Genomic DNA, 19,137 nt, shown 5'->3' with positions numbered 1-19,137 from the left:
TGAAATATAAGTATTTTTCATATTTGCAGGCTGGTCCACGTATATGCTTAGGAAAGGACTTTGCTTATAGGCAAATGAAAATAGTGTCAATGGCACTTGTTCGATTCTTTAGGTTTAAATTGGAAAATGAAACAAATGATGTGACATATAGAACCATGTTCACTCTTCACATTGACCATGGCCTTCCTCTCTATGCAACTCCAAGGTGTGATGTAGTTGAATAAATAAACCAATGTATTTGGAAGTGCTTGGAATCTCTGAAATTTAGCTTGTGTATATTGACTATTTGCCGCTAGTTTGTTTGGCTTAGCTTTAATTTGCCTTCTCTTCTCCTTAAAAGGAGAAGTTGGGTCAAACACGGATGAGGATTTTCTGCTGTAAAATATTACACGCAGTTGCACACTGTAGCTGTTCTGCACCGCCTGATCTGAACTGAACAGCTCAGATCTGACATTGTGTGAAATTGTTGAAATCCGTGCTGTGAATTGGAACCATCAGATCATGGATTGATCGCTGAGATTTGCTACTGCGGCAAACTGTGTAAATTTGCTACAACAGTAAATCCAGATCCGTCAAACACTAACTTAAAGAAGATCAGCATGTAAAAGAGCTTGTAAAAAAAGGTGGTGGGTGTTATTTTTTAATGGGTTAATTAAGTTTTTGGTCCCTATAAATATCTGCAGATTTGTTTTTAGTCCCTATAAAAATAAATCACACTTTTTAGTCCCTACAAAATTTTATGTTAGTGTTTTTAGTCCTTGTTAAATTAAAATTTATTTAATTATGCTTAAACTTCTAAATTTTTAAAAGATTTTTTACATACATGTTTATAACATCGTAAGACACTCTTTTGTAAACTTTTTTAGTTTTTTAACATGTAATGAATTAAATATAAATTTTTCTAAAAGGCAAAATTTCAAGATTATATTAATGAAAATTTGGACCTAATAATAAAATTTTAAGTTACTTTTTTGCGGAGGAACTTTGTATAACATTCTAAGTAAGTATATGAAAAATATGTTACAAATTAAAAACTTTAAGCACAATTAAGCAAATTTTAATTTTACAAGGACTAAAAGTATGTGTTGGTCCCTGTTAAATTGAAATTTGTTTAATTATACTTAAACTTTTATATCTTTAAGTGATTTTTAACAGACATGTTAAGAACATTATAATAATCTCTTTTATAAAAAATTAGAATTTTTTAACATGTAATGAATTAAATATAATTTTTTTAAAACGCAAAAAATTCATGATAAAACTAACGAAAATTTGGACCTAAAAATAAAATTTTGAGCTAATTTATTGTGGCGCAACCTTTTATAATGTTTTAAACAAGTATGTAAAAAATCATTAAAAAATTTAAAATTTTAAGCATAATTAAACAAATTTTAATTTAACAGGGACTAAAAACACTAACGGAAAATTTTGTAGGGACTAAAAAGTGTGATTTATTTTTATAGAGATTAAAAACAAAACTGCAGACATTTATAGGGACCAAAAACTTAATTAACCCTTTTTTAATTACTTTTAGTTTTAGGAGCATTTCTAACCGTGCAGCTCATCAAATATTCTTTTTTTTTTTAGAAAACCTTATCGAAACTTTGAGCCTCCATGCATTAGTTTTTCCTTACTACTTTTACGTGACTTTGAATTATGTCACAAGTTTGCACCCTATTTGATTATTTCTGTTTGATTTCCCTTTTGGAGTTAGATAGGTTAGTGAAATATTTATCATGGTTTGAAATTAAGTTTGGGATTGCTCATTGGAATTAGCAACTTTCTAAGTTTGAGGTGGGGTACTAGTTGAACTTGGTTATCAAAAGAAAAAAAATGAAAAAAAAGGTAGATAAAACATCAAAATGATAGTCTACAAAAAAATTAAAAAATCAACAGACTTAAACAAAGATTAATCCTTAAAAAAAAAAAAGAAATAGTAATTCTACTAGTACCCAAATTCTTTAAACTGGTTACATCAATGAATTCTAACTCATGTGAATTCTAATTTCTTACAAGCAGCAGTTTAAGTTTGGGGTTGTGATGACAAAACATCATATGACATTTTGATTATGTTTTTAGTACTTTTTCTTTGCATTTGAAGACAAATAAGATGAGAGTTAGAGGAGTTGTCAATGATTTGAGAAACACGTTGTAGTGTTTTCACTCGAGTAGTTGTAATTCAGTTGTATCCTAGATCATGCAACTTCATAGGTGTTTTGAGAGTTTTGTAGTGAGGAATATTCATGTAAATCATCAAATTAATACATCATGTGAAGGATCAAAGATAAATAATTGAAGATCAAGGGTTCTTAGAAGGTTGTTGAAGACAATACAAAATGAAGAAAATTCATTTCAAGTTTCTATGAGTTTCTAGACAAAAGAACGATCAAAAACGGGAAGAAAACACAAGAAGTCGCATTAGAGGGGCCGCCTTAGGCGCCCCTGCGCCCAATCTATGTGCCCTTGCGCCTTGCAGCGGGTAAAAACTATTTTATGCTTGTTTTCCAAGATGATTCGGCGGATAAAGCCCAAATTTCTTCTCTTAATCCATAAGTAACTTAATGCTATAAATAGAGACACCTGCCCACTATTTTATTCATTGAGAAACATTCACTAACGCACCAGAGCAATGGTTAATTTAGAAAGATGTGCCACATAAAAAATATGTGGAAGTTTTTTAGATGCTTCACATCATCACAATTCTATCTCATGGATAACTCAAGGTTAATTTACAAAGATAATAATAAAATAATATAGATAGATAGATTAGTAACACATTCACTATCGCACATCTCATCACACTCTTTTTATTTTATTTTTGTCAAGTAGTCGGTGGGTAGGATTCACCTTTTTTAAGGTGAATAAATGATATGTTCGAGATTCAAACCACATCTTCTGCATATAACAATGCATATCCCTATCAACTGAGCATACTTTTTTTTTTTTTTTCTTGGTAGTGTTAAACAATTATTATTCTCTAACCGAGGTAAGTATTTTTCAATCAAAACCAGAAATATTTTATCTTCATGTCACGTGTGTTCCGGAATCCATGCGGATTCACACTACACGTCGTCAAGATCATGCACACAACGCAAGTATAAATATTGTCAACTTCAACAACGTTAAAAATTCATCACACATGTCTACTATAGATCATGCACTTGCAGCACATGAGGTATTAATTAATCTCCCCTTAATTAATTTATTTTTTATAGGATGAACTTCCACTTAATTAAGCAACGTTAACATGCTCACATCTCATAACTCTCACAAACACAAGCACAAACTCACACTAAGCAAACTAAGACCAAATTGAGATGAACATGTTGTTCTTAATCATGTTTTATTTCATATTAATTCTATTTCTATGTCTTTTTCTTCTCATCTCAATTATAACACTCTCAACATTCATAGGACAATCCATAGGAAACCCAAAATACCCACCAGTAAAAGGTACAGTCTTCCACCAACTCATAAATTTCAAAACACTCTTCCATTACTTCACAAAAATAGCTCAAACTAGTCCAACTTTTAGGCTTCTTGCCCCTAAGAAATCCAAGATTTACACATGTGACACAAAAAATGTTGAACACATACTCAAAACCCAATTCCATAAATACTCCAAAGGAAAGTTTAACCATGATACTATATTTGATCTTTTGGGTGATGGGATTTTTGCTGTTGATGGTGCTAAATGGAGGCACCAAAGGAAGCTTTCTAGTTTGGAGTTTTCTACAAGAGTTCTTAGAGATTTTAGCTGCAATGTTTTCAGAAGGAATGCTGTTAAGTTAGTTAGAGTTGTCTTGGGGTTTTCAAATGCTGGATTGGCCTTTGATATTCAAGTAAGAATTTTTTTTCTCTATTACCCTCAATTTTGACTTCTACCTCCATTAATTCCATAAAATTAAAATTTGTGGACAGGACACACACACTTTGGTCATTATTATAAACAAAAATCTACATTTTACATTCATTGAATTAATGATGTATGTGGTCTTTATTAAAGACTACATACATCATTTAATGAATGAATCTAAAATGTTGATTTTGGTTATAATAGTGACAAGAGGGTGTACATATTTGTGGCCTCAATGATTACGCAAGTCTAAATCCTTATATCAATCGTATATGCTGACTGGAGTATATATATTAGGGTCTTGCTAACAAATGCTCTAAGAGCATTCACAATGAAGCTCTTCATTTTTTGATACTTAAATAAGTCTCACGTGTACATTTCACTCATTTATAATTTTTGAATAGTAGTACCTAATAAACACGCATTCTCTGAGTCTCAACCAATCATTTCACACAAAATTCTTAAATGAGACCCACTAATAACTTTATATCATCTATCAATAACTCTTTATCATCACATTTCAATATTTTAATATTTAAATATATGGGCGCCACAGAGAAAGAGAGGGAGTTTCACACATGACATGATTCGATAATAACTTTTGAAGATGATGATAGCCACAATATTAGGATCATATATTATAAATAATTATCAATAAAACCAAACATAACATAATATTTTTTACCCTTTGTTATTGTTGTTTCGATATAATGAATGAATCAATCTCTTTTTATTTTTTTCTGAGTGCTTTTTCATTTCATTCAACTCTCTCTGCTCTAGTAGGTATGAGACACTCTTCTAATTAGATACTTTTTTAGATGTCTCCACAATAGGGGCAACTACTAGGTACCAATGTTTAATGACATAAGACATCTCCATTATGGATGGTCTAAGAGCATTGTTTAAGGAACCATAAAAAAAATTGTGTTGAAATAAGACAAACACATGTAAAAATCATAATTGTACAATTTCCTATGTAAAAGTTACTACTTTTAGATGCTTAAACAATATCTTAAAAACACCTGTTAGCATTTTCCTATATATTAACCATATATTTAGTTGAGATATCAAGATCTAGATGTAAATAACATGCTATCCATACACATATACGAAAATAGTTTTCCCCATTATATTGTTAATTTCTAAATCAATGACTCTCAACATTTTATATTGTGAAGTGGACACTAATTAATTATTGCAAGTATATAGGAAAGCCAAAATTATGTTTTGTTATGTTCAAATGCTAATTTATTTTTGAAAAAAAAAATTCATTTGTTATTTTACTATGGTGCAATATGGAGCAATATAAGAATGCAATTTTTTTTTTCCTTAATTTCTTTTTGTAGGATATAGTAATGAAATGCACTTTGGACTCCATATTCAAAGTTGGGTTTGGAGTGGAATTGAATTGCTTAGAGAAATCAAGCAAAGAAGCGAATATCTTCATGAAGGCCTTTAATGATTCAAATGCTTTTGTATTCAAACGCTATTTGGACCCCTTGTGGAAGTTGAAAAGGGTTCTTAACTTTGGATCAGAAGCTGCCCTAAAGAAGAATATCAAAATAATTGATGATTTTGTTCATAGTCTGATTAAGACCAGAAGGGAACTTTTATCAATGCAAAAGGATTTTGTAAGTTCAATAACTTCCATTATATTATGTGTGCTTTGAATTGATTCTATTCCATTTAGATAATGTATTAACTCCTACGAAACGCTGACACTCATAGTTTTAAGAGTGTCTACATTTTCGACACCGATACTTGACACTTTAAACAAGTGTTCTAAAAAATTTATTTTATTCTCTTTAGACACACCTCCCACATTTTTTTGACACAATTTTGGTAAGAAGGCGTGTGCGCTCACACATACGGACTTCATCTCCGGCTTAGTACTCATTTATTGGTTATTTCGAATTTCTATATGTGTAAGTGTCGAATATTTTGGACATAAGCAGTATCTACGTGTCCGTGTCATTCCATGTTTTATACAAGATAATCTCATTGTAACAATAAAGTATGTGTTGGTTAATTTCTTATCAGAGTGATAAAGAGGATATACTTTCAAGGTTTTTGCTGGAAAGTAAGAAGGACTCCTCAAATATGACAGATAAATATTTAAGGGACATAATTCTGAACTTTATGATTGCTGGAAAAGACACAAGTGCCAATACTTTGTCATGGTTCTTCTACATGCTTTGCAAGAACCCTCTTATACAAGAAAAAGTGGCACAAGAAGTGATAAATGTTACTTCTACAAGCCAAGAAAGCAACCTCAATTTAGATGAATTTGTGTCCAATATTTCAGATGCTACACTTGACAAAATGCATTATCTCCATGCAGCACTAACAGAGACATTAAGGCTATATCCTGCTGTACCAATGGTGAGTTCTATAAAACTGCTTGAAAAAATCCTTTCATTTTATGTTCCTATTAATTAAGTTCAAGCATTTAGGGTTTTTGACTTCTAATAATAACTGTTTTTGGTTGTGTGTGATACAAGTCTGGTAGGACAGCAGAAGAACATGACATCCTTCCTGATGGATACATAGTGAATAAGGGGGAGACAGTTTACTACTTGTCCTATGCTATGGGAAGAATGCCTTACATTTGGGGGGATGATGCTCAAGAATTCTTACCTGAAAGATGGCTCAAGGATGGAATCTTTCAACCTGAATCTTCATTCAAATTCATATCTTTTCATGTTAGTGTCACTATTCTTCAATTTAGGATAAGATTTTTTAATTGTTTTAGGATAATCTTTCAACCTGAATCGCTTGACAAAGCATTTCCCAATCTTAATATGTTAGTAGTTATATTAGTGTTCAAGGATTTGAACCCTGAATTTTCTTCTTGAAACTTTTTCAGCGGGATATGGGTTGTTTAGTCGCAACCTCATGACTGCACGAAGTCGGTCACATTAAAATTGTCTAATCGAGATCGAACGGTCTAAATTAAAAATTCATTGTTTTAGATTTAAATAAAGTCAAAATTTACATTTAAATTTGGACCGTCCGATTTCATGTACAGATGTGACTCATCGCGGTAATCACACTGCACACAATTCAATCACCTTTGAAATTCTTAGATTACCAAATGAGCTACCTACCAATTTCTTTAAGTTTATGGCAATTCTTACAATTCTAAGTGAAATATAAGTATTTTTCATATTTGCAGGCTGGTCCACGTATATGCTTAGGAAAGGACTTTGCTTATAGGCAAATGAAAATAGTGTCAATGGCACTTGTTCGATTCTTTAGGTTTAAATTGGAAAATGAAACAAATGATGTGACATATAGAACCATGTTCACTCTTCACATTGACCATGGCCTTCCTCTCTATGCAACTCCAAGGTGTGATGTAGCTGAATAAACTTTACGTATTTGGAAATGCTTTGAATTCCTGAAATTTATCTTGCGTGTGGTTGACAATTTGCTTCTTAATTGAAGCTGATGTAACATTATGAGTTAGATATTTTTAAGATTGAATGAGACGTTATTTATTATTTTATTTTTTTAAGAAAAGATGTTTATAGTTTCTCATTAAGGTTTAATCGTGCAAGAGCATTGAGGACTTCATTTGATTGTCTCCGACAAAACTCAACTTTATAGTTTTAAAAAAATAAGTTACAACATCTCTTACACTCATCGATTATTGCTCCAGCAAATTTATAGATGTTATTGTTTCCTTTGTTATAATAATCTACATCCTTCTCTGCATCCAACTCGAAATCCACATTTGTAAGTTGTAGGCATATACCAAATGAATGAGACGATTTTGGTGTGGCTCAAAATATATATTAAATAAAGATTGTTGCTTGTTTGACTTCCAATGTTTCCTAAAAACACATGAAAATGACTAAAAAACTCCGTGGTAGTTAACTACTGCCGGTTTTCTAGTTATAAATTAGCGGTAGTTAACTACCGTTAGGGGTATTTAAGTATTTTCTATGTGTTGTGAAATTTTTGATGTTAGAAAAACAATTTTCTTAAATAAAACTATATGATAATTTAATGTGCTAGGCTTAAATGCACTTTTGATGCGCTATTTTGTCTAAATATAGTTTAATCTCCAACTTAGAATTTTCCATCCAGTATTGAGATTTTTTTTATGTAGCGTCGTCATCATTAACAACGTAACAATGAAGTGAATTGTCTATTTTTTTACATGACAATGACAATGATGTGGCATCATGTTTTATGTTCAAGATTTAATGAGCCAAAAAAAAAAAAAAAAGAGAAGATAGTGTGAAGGGACAAGGAAAATGTTTTTGGTTAAAGGTGGAATTTATTTTTTGAAAATAAAATATGTCATGTCATACACAAGGAAAATTACCAACGGGGAAGTGTTATGCTCCTAAAATTGGAGGGATATGAGCACCAAAAACTGTAAAAATATATTCTTAAATATATACTATTTCTGATTTGAAATGATTAAATTTATGTATTATTTTTTCTAATGTATTTGTTATACTATTTCTAATGTATTTGTTATACTAATGTGGTTGGTAAAGAAACTGATTTATTTCGGTTACTATAAATTTCATTATAATTATGTTACGGGTAACCTTATGTGTCTCAGCAATGAAGCTTTGCCATTAATCCGTCTCTGCTGCAATATTTACAGTTTGTCTCAAACAATCAACTCATCCTTTCTCAATTCGGCAACCGTCACTTCCTCTTCAAGACTTACTCGATGGAATTTTAACAATCATCAGTGCACCATCTTGAATATAGACGGCAGCTGCAACATTGACCCCATCCGCACCGAATTTGGAGGAGTTCTCCACAACCATTCAGGCGTCTTCATAGATGGTTTTTCAGGCTTCATTAACCACTCAAAGGACATCATGTTTGCTGAATTTTCAGCTCTCTATCAAGGACTTAAATTGGCAATCAGCCTAAATTTTGAGGAATTAGCTTGCTATTCAAATTCTCTCCTCACCGTCAATCTTATAAAGGATGATTTAAATCATTTTCATGTTTATGTTGTTCTCATCTAGGACATCAAAGACCTCACGAGTTCTAGAAATTTCACTGTTCAACATTCGCTCAGAGAAGGCAATCAGTGTGCAGATTACATGGCCAAGCTTGGAGCCTCCAATGATGTCGATTTGGTTATCCCCCCCCCCCCCCCCCCCAAGAAGGGCTTCTCCCTCTGCTTCAAACGTATGAACTAGGATCGCACTAGGTTTTTCTTTTGTTGTTTTTGCTCTTCGATTAGCCTTGAAACCAAAATAAAATTATGTTATGGGGTCTTGCTAACGAGTGCCCTAAGGGCATTGGTTAATAATCCCACAATTAAATTATGTGAGCTCTAATCACTAGGCTATTTGACAAAAAAAAAAAAAAAAAAAAGGAGAGGGTTATATCGATTGTGTATGAATATTTTATCATAATTATTATTTGATTTGATTTGGCGACAATTTCATATACTTACCAAAAGTCCATCGATTAACCTTAATCTTTAATAGTTGATTTGAACTTCATGAATCATCAGATAATTTAATTTGATTCAAAACCCATTTATATGATATTGGGAAATAAATTTGATTCCCAGCTGCTTTTTTTTTTTTTTTTTTTGTTAAGTACTCACATAATTTAATTATGGAGAAGTGGGTGTCCGGGGTTCAAACCCCAACCCTTACATATAATATGCAATATCATACCAACTTAGCTAAGTTCACGGAGAATACTTTATTAAATTCTACTTTCAATACCATTTACTTTCGATTCTTGTAATTCTTCAAAACTAATTGTGTTTATTTCCAAGATATGACAACTTTGTTGTGTGAAGATAATTTATAACATTACATGTGAAAAAAATATTTTCCTAATAATACATGTTGTGATTCATCACTTATACATGTTAAAACATAATTTTGACCCATAATTTTGACCAATAATATCTTTAATGTTTAATATAAAATTATAAAAAATTGATTTTTTTTTCCAAATATTCATTGAAAAAAATCCATAACATTTTATATATAAACATTTATCATTTTATATTAATAGAACAATATGTTTAAAATATGTTATATGTATAATGCATATTGTCAAATATCATAAAAATGGGTCTAGTTTATGACGTATTGAACTTATCCTCGATCTGAGTTTTTACGAGTTGTTTGTTCGAAAGAGCATTATATGTCTGCTGTTGATTCAGGGGGTTGTTGGCATTTGGATTGGTTTCCGTGTTGACGGACAATCCATTCGTCTATAGTTTAAACTCTAACTGTTTTAAGCGGATGTCCACTTTTCACACTTTTTTGTAACATGGTTTCGCTGCGTTGTGTCAGTGATTAGTGTATTTTTGTTATGATAGATTACAGCTGTACCACTTGGATAGATTTTTTACAATGTATTCCCGTTTGAGTTTTCCTAGGTCAGGTCCAATGTCCCCGATCTTTATACCTATTTGTTTTTATTTATTATATTTTTTCTCTTTGGCTTAAAAAAAAATAGCATGAAAATCTATTTAGGAACATATTCCCTCCGTCTCAAATTACTTATGCATGCAAATGTATTTAGAAACATACTCCATTCATCTTAAATTAAGTGTCATCTTAAATCTATTATAGGACGGGGGGAGTAACTTCTAACGTTAGTTTGTACGATTGTGTGAGGTCGCAACTCTATTTTTTTTTTTTTTTTTTTTTGTTTACATCCGCAACTCTATTTCATGTGGGGGAATAACTACAAAATATATCCAATTATTAGGTAAGAAATTATTTAATTTGTGAGGCCCCCCAATACACAAAGGGTAGATCCGTCATGTCTCATTATTGGTGTTTAAGTGAAGTTCTACACAATTCTTTAAATCATTAGTTGTATCGCTTTTAATGATAAATAAGTTTAATTTATTAAAATATTTTTATTAATTATAATTCGGTAAGATGTACATAACTTAGTTGATAAATATATTACAATATATAAAAGTTGGGATTTCAATCTCAAATTTTCTATTTATTCATTTTAAAGATGAAGTTCTGATCATTATGTTATTTGACCATAAGAAATAATTAATGCTTTTTAGGTATTATAAAATGAGATTTCTTTTTAATAATAATGGGAATTATTTTGAAACAAAATATCCCTCAAAAAAGTATTACAATAAATTATAATAAGGGAGCAATTATTATATATATAGTTGAATGAGTGTCAACTTTAGAATCAATACATTGCAAACAAGCAACCCTTTGACTCTGGAGTAACACTAACTTCTTCTTTAAAGCAAAAAACCATCGCCATCTCCACCATGCTATTCCAATCCATCATGGATTTTCTATCAAATCCTTTTCTTTTTGCAGCTTTGTCTGCATCTTTAACTCTTTTGTTGGTTCAACTTCTGCTCAGAAAATTGAACAACAAAAGCAATAACATGAAGAAGAAAAAGTATCATCCTGTTGCTGGCACTGTATTCAATCAGATGATGAATTTCAACAGACTTCATCATTATATGACTGATCTTGCAAGGAAATACAGGACATACAGGCTACTTAACCCTTTCAGAAGTGAAGTTTATACTTCAGAACCAAGTAATGTTGAGTATATACTCAAAACCAACTTTGAGAACTATGGAAAGGTATATATATATACTCTTTATTAAATGGCTAGTAGATTTTCATTGATTTTTACTTTTGTGGTTGATGAATAATATTTTAGTTGTATAAATTGGTATTTTAGTAGATAAGAGTCTGGTTTATTTGTTCACATGTTTGTATGAAAAGTTGAGCTGTCACTTATCTCCATGTGGGGGTTGGGATTTCCTAGGGTCCAAATAATTGACTTGGATCCTCTACACCTTCATTATGGTGATTCAGCTTTAGGGACCGTTGGATTTAGAGAGAAAAACTTTTGACTGCAGTAACTTTCAGCTTTTTTTACTGCAGTGAATTTGAGTCCTCTACAATAGATTGGATTCAAGTATTTGAATTTGAAGTAGCATTTTTGATAAGTTGTTATATGACTTAGATCTATTGTTATGCTGAGGGATATGGTTTTGTGATGCCATGTGTCCAAAATTTGAACAGCAAATAGAATTATTGAAGAGGATTTTTCTTTTGTTCAACATAATGGAAATGTGTCCAATACTAAATTTTGGTTGGTATAAGTTGCCTTATGATTGAGTTATTATGAAGATAAACATTTGAACTTGGTAGCAGCTTAAATGTTTTAAGGAATTGAATAGTATTTTTTTTTACTGTTTTTCTTTTGGAATGTAATGCATTTGAACTGTTACTATGATACTGATGCCAAACACTTATATATCACACTTTATTCTTCTGCTAGTGCATAATTTTTCATTTATATTTTGGACATGATTACAATCAATAGATATGTATAAGCTCAGATAGCATAACATGACATGTAATAGTAGCAAAAAACAAAGTAAAGGTACACCGAAAAAGTTTTAAGCAAGAGGTAAGGGTGGTTCATATCGGCAATTGTTTCATTCGTAGAAGGATGAAGTACGGCTTAATGGCTTAAATTTTTTATGCTTGCAGGGATTGTACAACTACCAAAATTTGAAGGATTTACTAGGAGATGGAATTTTCGCCGTTGATGGTGAGAAATGGCGTGAACAAAGGAAGATATCAAGTCATGAATTCTCCACGAAGATGTTACGGGATTTCAGTACTTCAATATTCAGAAAGAATGCTGCAAAAGTTGCAAATATAGTGTCTGAAGCTGCAACTTCTAATTTTAAGTTAGAAATCCAAGTGAGTAAATATATTCTTTGAAAGATACTATCTGTTCCGACCTCAAGTCCACTGCGCTGACTAGCAGACCCTTTATCCCCTTACCTTTGACTGATGGTTGTTGTTTCGATTCACCAAAAATTCCCATATTTGTTGGGAATCAATTCTAAGGGTAGTTTATGAACACCCACTTTTAGCTAAGGAAAAAACCATGAGGGCTTAGACACATGAACCAAAGCGGATAATGCCTAAGAAAAGAAGCACATCGGACTTGAGGTTGGAACCCTATCATATTGCCTTCTTTTATCTGATTGGCTAGCATGTAAACTAATAACTTGATCCAATAATCTATTTAGGATCTTTTAATGAAATCAACCTTGGATTCAATTTTCCAAGTTGCATTTGGAACTGAACTTAACAGCATGTGTGGATCAAGTGAGGAAGGAAAGAACTTCGCCAATGCTTTTGATACTGCAAGTGCGTTAACGCTTTATCGTTATGTTGATGTCTTTTGGAAGATAAAGAAGTTTCTCAATATTGGATCAGAGGCAGCATTAAGGAAAAACACTGAAGTCTTAAATGAATTTGTCATTAAGCTAATCAACACTAGAATTCAACAAATGAATTCAAAGGGTGACTCTATTGTAAGTCTACTATATATAACTATGAAAGTTATTTCTGATTACTAAGAATATGCATATTTATGTGTGTCATGTATTTTTTTTCTTCTCTTCACACGAACTATGCAGAGAAAGAGTGGAGATATTCTATCAAGGTTTCTGCAAGTGAAGGAATATGATACAACATACTTAAGAGATATAATTCTGAACTTTGTTATTGCTGGGAAAGACACAACGGCCGCTACACTTTCTTGGTTCATGTATATGCTATGCAAGTATCCTGCAGTACAAGAAAAAGCTGCAGAAGAAGTGAGAGAAGCAACAAACACAAAAACAGTTAGCAGCTGCACTGAGTTTGTGTCATGTGTAACAGATGAAGCTCTTGAAAAGATGAATTATCTCCATGCAACACTCACAGAGACTCTCAGACTTTATCCTGCAGTTCCTGTGGTAAGGTTACTTTTGAATTTGATCTCATTCTCATGCTTTTATAAATGGTCTGAGTTGAATCACCTAGAGTATCAATGTTATAATCAAGGTTCTTTTTATGCAGGATGCAAAAATTTGCTTTGCTGATGACACATTACCAGATGGATATAGTGTAAAAAAAGGAGACATGGTGTCATACCAACCTTATGCAATGGGGAGGATGAAATTCATATGGGGTGATGATGCAGAGGAATTTAGACCTGCAAGATGGCTGGATGAAAATGGCAATTTTCAGGCAGAGAACCCTTTCAAGTTTACTGCTTTTCAGGTTAGTAGAATTTTTCTATAGAACATTTATTTATCCTCTACAATATTTAAAGTTTGAAAGGAATTACCTCTTTAGACTACAGAAAAGTAAGGAGTTGGAGATTAGAGGAGTTTGTACAATTTTTCTAGTTGTTCATTAGTAAGTAGAAGCAGGCTTCAAAGAGATTGTTGTTCTCGATGAAAATTACTGGCTTCAAGTGCACGACCTTCACTTCCACCTTTCTTCTTCCAATTTCGGGGCTTTCCATGAAGTATCCGACATGACTCATGGGTATGCCATGTGGCTTCGAGTGCGCTTGCAGTGACCACACCAAGGCTTGTCAGATTTCTTTCCTTCTCTTTTCTCTACATTGATGTTTCTAGTAGAAAAAGTTGATCCTCCAATTTTTTAAACTCGAGTAGACTTGCGCATCATAATTCCTTGTCGCGCCTCTTCTCTCCTTATCTCTAAAAAAGTTTCATGAATAATTGGTAGAGGTGTCTTCCCCAATATTTTACCCCTCGTTCATCATATTCCTTATTTAGGCCAGCAAGAAACATGCAGACACGATCATTCTCTTGTCTTTTAATAAATAGAATATTATCCTCAAGACCTCAACACACCTCCAACTGACATCACAACAGAAATCCAATTTTTGATACAATGTCAATTATGTAATCGTCTCATGATAATAAGCGGTCACATCCCTGTAACCTTGTTTGGCATGCCACAACTGCGACTTCAGGCAAAAAAAATATGAGGAGTTTTGAATGTCAGAATACGTGTCTCTGAGAGCTTCCCAGACTTCCTTCGCAGATGGTAAGAACATGAAAGACTTACTAAATGCCAGTTCCATACAGTTAACTAACCAAGCAATAATCAACAAATTTTCACACTTCCATTGCCTAAAAGTATAGTCTCCTTCTGGTTTTTCCAAGTTCCCAGTCAGAAACCTAAACTTTTCCTTGCCTTTCAAAATTAGACGAATGGTTTAGGCCCATTTGGCATAATTTTTTCCATTCAGCCGATGAACATTGACTTTGAGAGAATTTTAGGTTCCCTCTTGGCCATTAAAATAGACAATGAAATCGCTTCTGGTATCACCACCAACATTTCCATTAAAGAAGCCTACGGTGCCACTGGCACCATCACCAATGCCATTTCCTATTCCTTTGCCAGCTCTTCCACCTGTGCCATTGGTGTTGTTGTGGGATGAGCCAGTGAGGGCATATTCCCATGCATTTGGGTGCTACATATGAAGAGGAAAAAGAAAAGCCTAGATCAAAGAATCTAGAGCTGTTGATGTTTGAAACAATGAGAGATATAAAGAAACAATAAAACGGAGAGATATATAAGGAAACAAAATAAAATAAAATCAAGGAGATAATATCTTTGGATTCTCTAAAAAAATTGTTATAGAAACTTGTTTAAATATGCCTAGACTTGTCTGTGATATGTATGCAGTTTCCTTTGTAAAAGCGTGATTTTGATTGAAATGCAGGCAGGTCCTCGGATATGCCTAGGAAAAGAGTTTGCTTATAGACAGATGAAGATATTCTCAGCAGTTTTATTAGGTTGTTTTCGTTTCAAATTGAATGATGAGAAGAGGAATGTGACTTATAAGACAATGATAAATCTTCATATTGATGGAGGACTTGAAATCAAAGCATTACACAGGGATTAGAAGATGATTCCGTGCAACAAATCAAACTCTAATTAGCAAGAAGTTATGCTTATTTTATATGTGATAATGGATGACTGTATTCATCAAACATAAAAGGTGTTATTTTGTAAGGAATTGTGCTCAAAACCTTTAAGCATAGCTAAAATGTAGCCCTCTCGTACATAATGATGAACTAGATAAAATAAGATTTTGTCAAACATTAATAATTTAAAGGGAAATTTAAAGGGAGCAAATATAATAATATTTGCATTGAAAGTTGTGTAATCAATGTATTAAAAGTTTAAAAAGTGTCTTTTTTGACTCACAATTTATTCTTTTAGCTTCCTTAACCAGTGCCGGGGTACCGGTTAACATGACCCTAATTTAAATTTTGATCCTTTTTTTATAACAAAACTTTGAGCTTTAGAAAACCACATTGAATAAGATCAGAATATGTTTTTTAACAAAGGGAATAATACGATTTGAAAGCATAAATAAGTAGGGTATATTTTTGTAAGTTCAATATCTTTGCAACATTAAAAGGTGGCTTTTTTTACTAAATTTGGGTTGTGTGCGGTCACAATTTTGTGCAGTCACGTAATCAGCCACATTGGTTGTCATCAAATTAAGATCGAACAATACAACTTTCAAGCTCGGTATTTTAGATATATATTTTTTTAAAGTTTCCTCTTTTGGGGCATACTCATTATGGATATTTTAGACTATGATCAAGCATACTCAATGACTTGTGCAATGGGAAAAAAAAAGGTAGCTGAAACTCTTTCCAGTAGATGCTGTTGAGAAAAACAATGATATTATGAAAAAAGTTAGCTTTGAAAAGAACCAACATAACATTAGAAAATCAGATATCATGAAATCCTTATGAGGCCAGGCATGCACTAGACACATGAATACAGTGAAACATGTGATGTACACACACATGATATTGCATAACATGTTTGTTGAAGACGAACGACACATCGTGTCCCAACATATGAAATAGTTAATAACATATACCTAATTTTGCAACATATTTGCGAACGAGAGCACATATTCGCAAAAAATCAATCATCAACTTCAATGGCCTCTACCTAATTTTGCAACATATTTGTAAATGAGAGCACATATTCGCAAAAAGTCAATCATCAACTTCAATCAGACTTTGTGGAACACATTTGGGAGTGGTTCAGAAAGAAGGAAAAAAAAAACTAAAAATAATTATATTTTTCATTACCATGCATGCTTAATCATATGGTTTATCATATCTATTCACTTCTCATGTTGTGTTTTTCTAACTATATTTATGTATTTTCCATCATTTTTAATTTATTGTTTTGTATTTGTCATCGTTGCATGTTTATTATATTCTTTACGTATATATTAAAATAAATGAATTAATATTTATCTTATGGTCACCAATTGACAGTAGTGTATAGAACTCAATGAGGTTTCGATAAAAATGAGCCCAGATGCTCATACAAAAGTAGTGTATCCTAACACTTACATGCATAGCATTCTGCAAAAGTTGTTCCAAATACTCCATGGTGATTTCTACCAAAGAAAATACCACATGCTAATATTTATGCCTACTTGTTAGCCTAACTGATATGTGTGCTAAGTGTTTACTTTGATTAACCAAGTTTCTAGCAATATAAGGAAGAGTGAAGGAAATAGAAGCCAGAATAATCAAAGAAATGTTTTATTAATATCAATAAATATCGATAACTGATGCCTTAGCCGCAATCTGCTAAATCTCAATGAAAAGAATGACAGAAAGAATAACTATTACATTTTCAATTGACTATGATAAAATATCAGGTGTGAAAATATTATTAGGCCAAACCTCAACTAGAAGCTTGTAAAATATTTACACTTAAGCACAACTGGGAGGAAATGCAAAAGAACCCTAGGCTAGAGCTAAATCTAAGAACCTAATATTATTGTGGTAAGAGTTAATTGCTACATACAAGACAGGAGTGCTGCAAAATTTCTTGCAAACAGGAGTGCTGCATCCCCTTCCTAACATTCGTAATTGTTATTATGCATATGAGATCTGTATATCGCTTTTTGATCCAAAAGCGATGACTTTATAGGTGCCTAAGTTCATCTCCTTACCAACCAAGCTTGAGCATTTGATCCACCACTTTCAAGCTTAACTGCAAGCAATAAACGAAGGAGCTACAGCCATGGTATATAAAGTAAGAATTAATACAATATATGCTGGAGGTATTGTTAGTAGTATTATTATACATTATGCAGAAAAGCGATTTCTGATTTCACTTTGATTATTTTGAATGATACAAGTGAAGGAATAAATAGAGGGGCTGTTGATCCTATACATATATGCTAGGCCTAACAATCAGTCGGAAATAATTTTCCTCATAAAGGCTATAACTAAGAAAGGAAGCACCGTATTGCACAGTCTAATGCTAGCTGTACAAATAATTATTAATTACAGGATATGAACAGAAACTGAAAAAGAACCATGTGATTCTGTCAATTATATAATTAACTACATGTTATTATAGTGGATTGGAGGAATAATCATGGTATAGAAAGTAAGATTTAATAAAACAATGCATAAAAACAGTGTGAATATTATTATGTTGGGTTGTATAAATAATCATAGAATACGCATACACATGGTGAATATATAAAAAATGTGATTCAACGTAAGCTACAATTGGTATTTGACAATGATCCTTACCCAGTGTAATTTAACTTACAGTTGGATCAGTGAAAATAATCAAATTTTTATCTGAAGTTGAAACCAAAAGATTTGTGTTATCCTTATTTAGAGCAAGAGCTGTAATATCTTGTCCTTCTTTCAGCTTCAATACATGGAAAACCTACAGAAAATAGTATAGTATAGTAGTTAGCTTAGCATTAAGAGATGCATAGAATAATGGTAACGGCTAACACACAGTGACTCTGGAGGTTTGGAAGATTCAGAATGCAGTGATTTAAAAAGCTCAAATCTCTCGGTGTCTTCTATGATAATTGAATCAAAGAACTGAAAATAAATAGAAGATATAAATAAACGCTAAAATGGTGGCTCATTGCATGAAACTCTCACCAGAGAGTGTAGTGCATGCAACCTTACCCCCGAAAGCAGAGAGGTTGTTTCTAGGATATGAACCCATGACCTCCATGTCACAAGTCAGCAAGCAACCTTACTTTTGGTCCGAGGCTCACCCTCGAAATAAGATGCCAGGAAGGCAAAAACCAACACAGTGACTCGTAAGGTTTGAAAGAATCAGAATGCATAACCATCCCTACCTCGCATCCCAAAAACATACTAGACCATGAAGAAAAAACTTCATATAACTTTTTTGAATTTGGCTATTTCATTTTTGAACTCAAATCTATATAGGTGTCTTCTATGACATTTCAACCAAAAATTAGAAAATAAAAGACTGGTTCATGATGAAAGAATGTTTTGCTATGACATGTGAATTGAGACATGCATGCATAAAAGATCGGATTGGATGGATTTTCCAGCTACACAATGGAACAATTTCAAATGAGATAAAGGTTTGATTTATTGTGGCATTTCATTT

General features: G+C 32.3%; 3 protein-coding genes across 3 annotated transcripts in view; 2 read left to right on the top strand and 1 right to left on the bottom strand.

Moving 5' to 3' along the window:
- Positions 1-3,149: 3,149 nt before the first annotated feature.
- On the top strand, positions 3,150-7,373 carry LOC11446330 (cytochrome P450 704C1). Its single transcript, XM_003627622.4, has 5 exons — positions 3,150-3,842; positions 5,203-5,487; positions 5,897-6,238; positions 6,358-6,558; positions 7,032-7,373. Exons 1-5 carry the CDS (start codon positions 3,318-3,320, stop codon positions 7,224-7,226), a joined length of 1,548 nt encoding a protein of 515 aa, XP_003627670.1. The 5' UTR covers positions 3,150-3,317; the 3' UTR covers positions 7,227-7,373.
- A 3,643-nt stretch (positions 7,374-11,016) lies between these two features.
- Positions 11,017-15,804, top strand: LOC11439883 (cytochrome P450 704C1). The gene is made up of 6 exons (XM_003627621.4): positions 11,017-11,441; positions 12,364-12,579; positions 12,915-13,202; positions 13,308-13,628; positions 13,732-13,935; positions 15,416-15,804. Exons 1-6 carry the CDS (start codon positions 11,115-11,117, stop codon positions 15,596-15,598), a joined length of 1,539 nt encoding a protein of 512 aa, XP_003627669.2. The 5' UTR covers positions 11,017-11,114; the 3' UTR covers positions 15,599-15,804.
- Positions 15,805-17,308: 1,504 nt separating this feature from the next.
- LOC11445090 (BEACH domain-containing protein C2) overlaps positions 17,309-19,137 on the bottom strand; it is a 29,772-nt gene continuing 27,943 nt past the window's right edge. The window contains exons 30-31 of the mRNA XM_039829703.1: positions 18,304-18,426; positions 17,309-17,733 (exon numbers count right to left, since the gene is read on the bottom strand). Of these exons, the coding sequence (XP_039685637.1) occupies positions 17,689-17,733; positions 18,304-18,426 (168 nt within the window). The 3' untranslated portion in view covers positions 17,309-17,688. The remainder of the gene's footprint in view (positions 17,734-18,303; positions 18,427-19,137) is intronic.

This window comes from Medicago truncatula, chromosome 8, assembly GCF_003473485.1.
Source record: "Medicago truncatula cultivar Jemalong A17 chromosome 8, MtrunA17r5.0-ANR, whole genome shotgun sequence".
In the NCBI taxonomy this organism is placed as follows: Eukaryota; Viridiplantae; Streptophyta; class Magnoliopsida; order Fabales; family Fabaceae; genus Medicago; species Medicago truncatula.
This window is presented reverse-complemented; position numbering and strand designations above follow the sequence as displayed.

Excerpts from the sequence above, each read along its gene's own strand:
- LOC11446330 (XM_003627622.4), top strand. The coding sequence starts at position 3,318 with ATGAACATGTTGTTCTTAATCATGTTTTATTTCATATTAATTCTATTT. Across the intron at positions 3,843-5,202 it reads GATTGGCCTTTGATATTCAA|GATATAGTAATGAAATGCAC; the intron begins GTAAGAATTTTT and ends TTCTTTTTGTAG. Across the intron at positions 6,239-6,357 it reads TATATCCTGCTGTACCAATG|TCTGGTAGGACAGCAGAAGA; the intron begins GTGAGTTCTATA and ends GTGTGATACAAG.
- LOC11439883 (XM_003627621.4), top strand. The coding sequence starts at position 11,115 with ATGCTATTCCAATCCATCATGGATTTTCTATCAAATCCTTTTCTTTTT. Across the intron at positions 13,629-13,731 it reads TTTATCCTGCAGTTCCTGTG|GATGCAAAAATTTGCTTTGC; the intron begins GTAAGGTTACTT and ends CTTTTTATGCAG. Across the intron at positions 13,936-15,415 it reads TCAAGTTTACTGCTTTTCAG|GCAGGTCCTCGGATATGCCT; the intron begins GTTAGTAGAATT and ends ATTGAAATGCAG.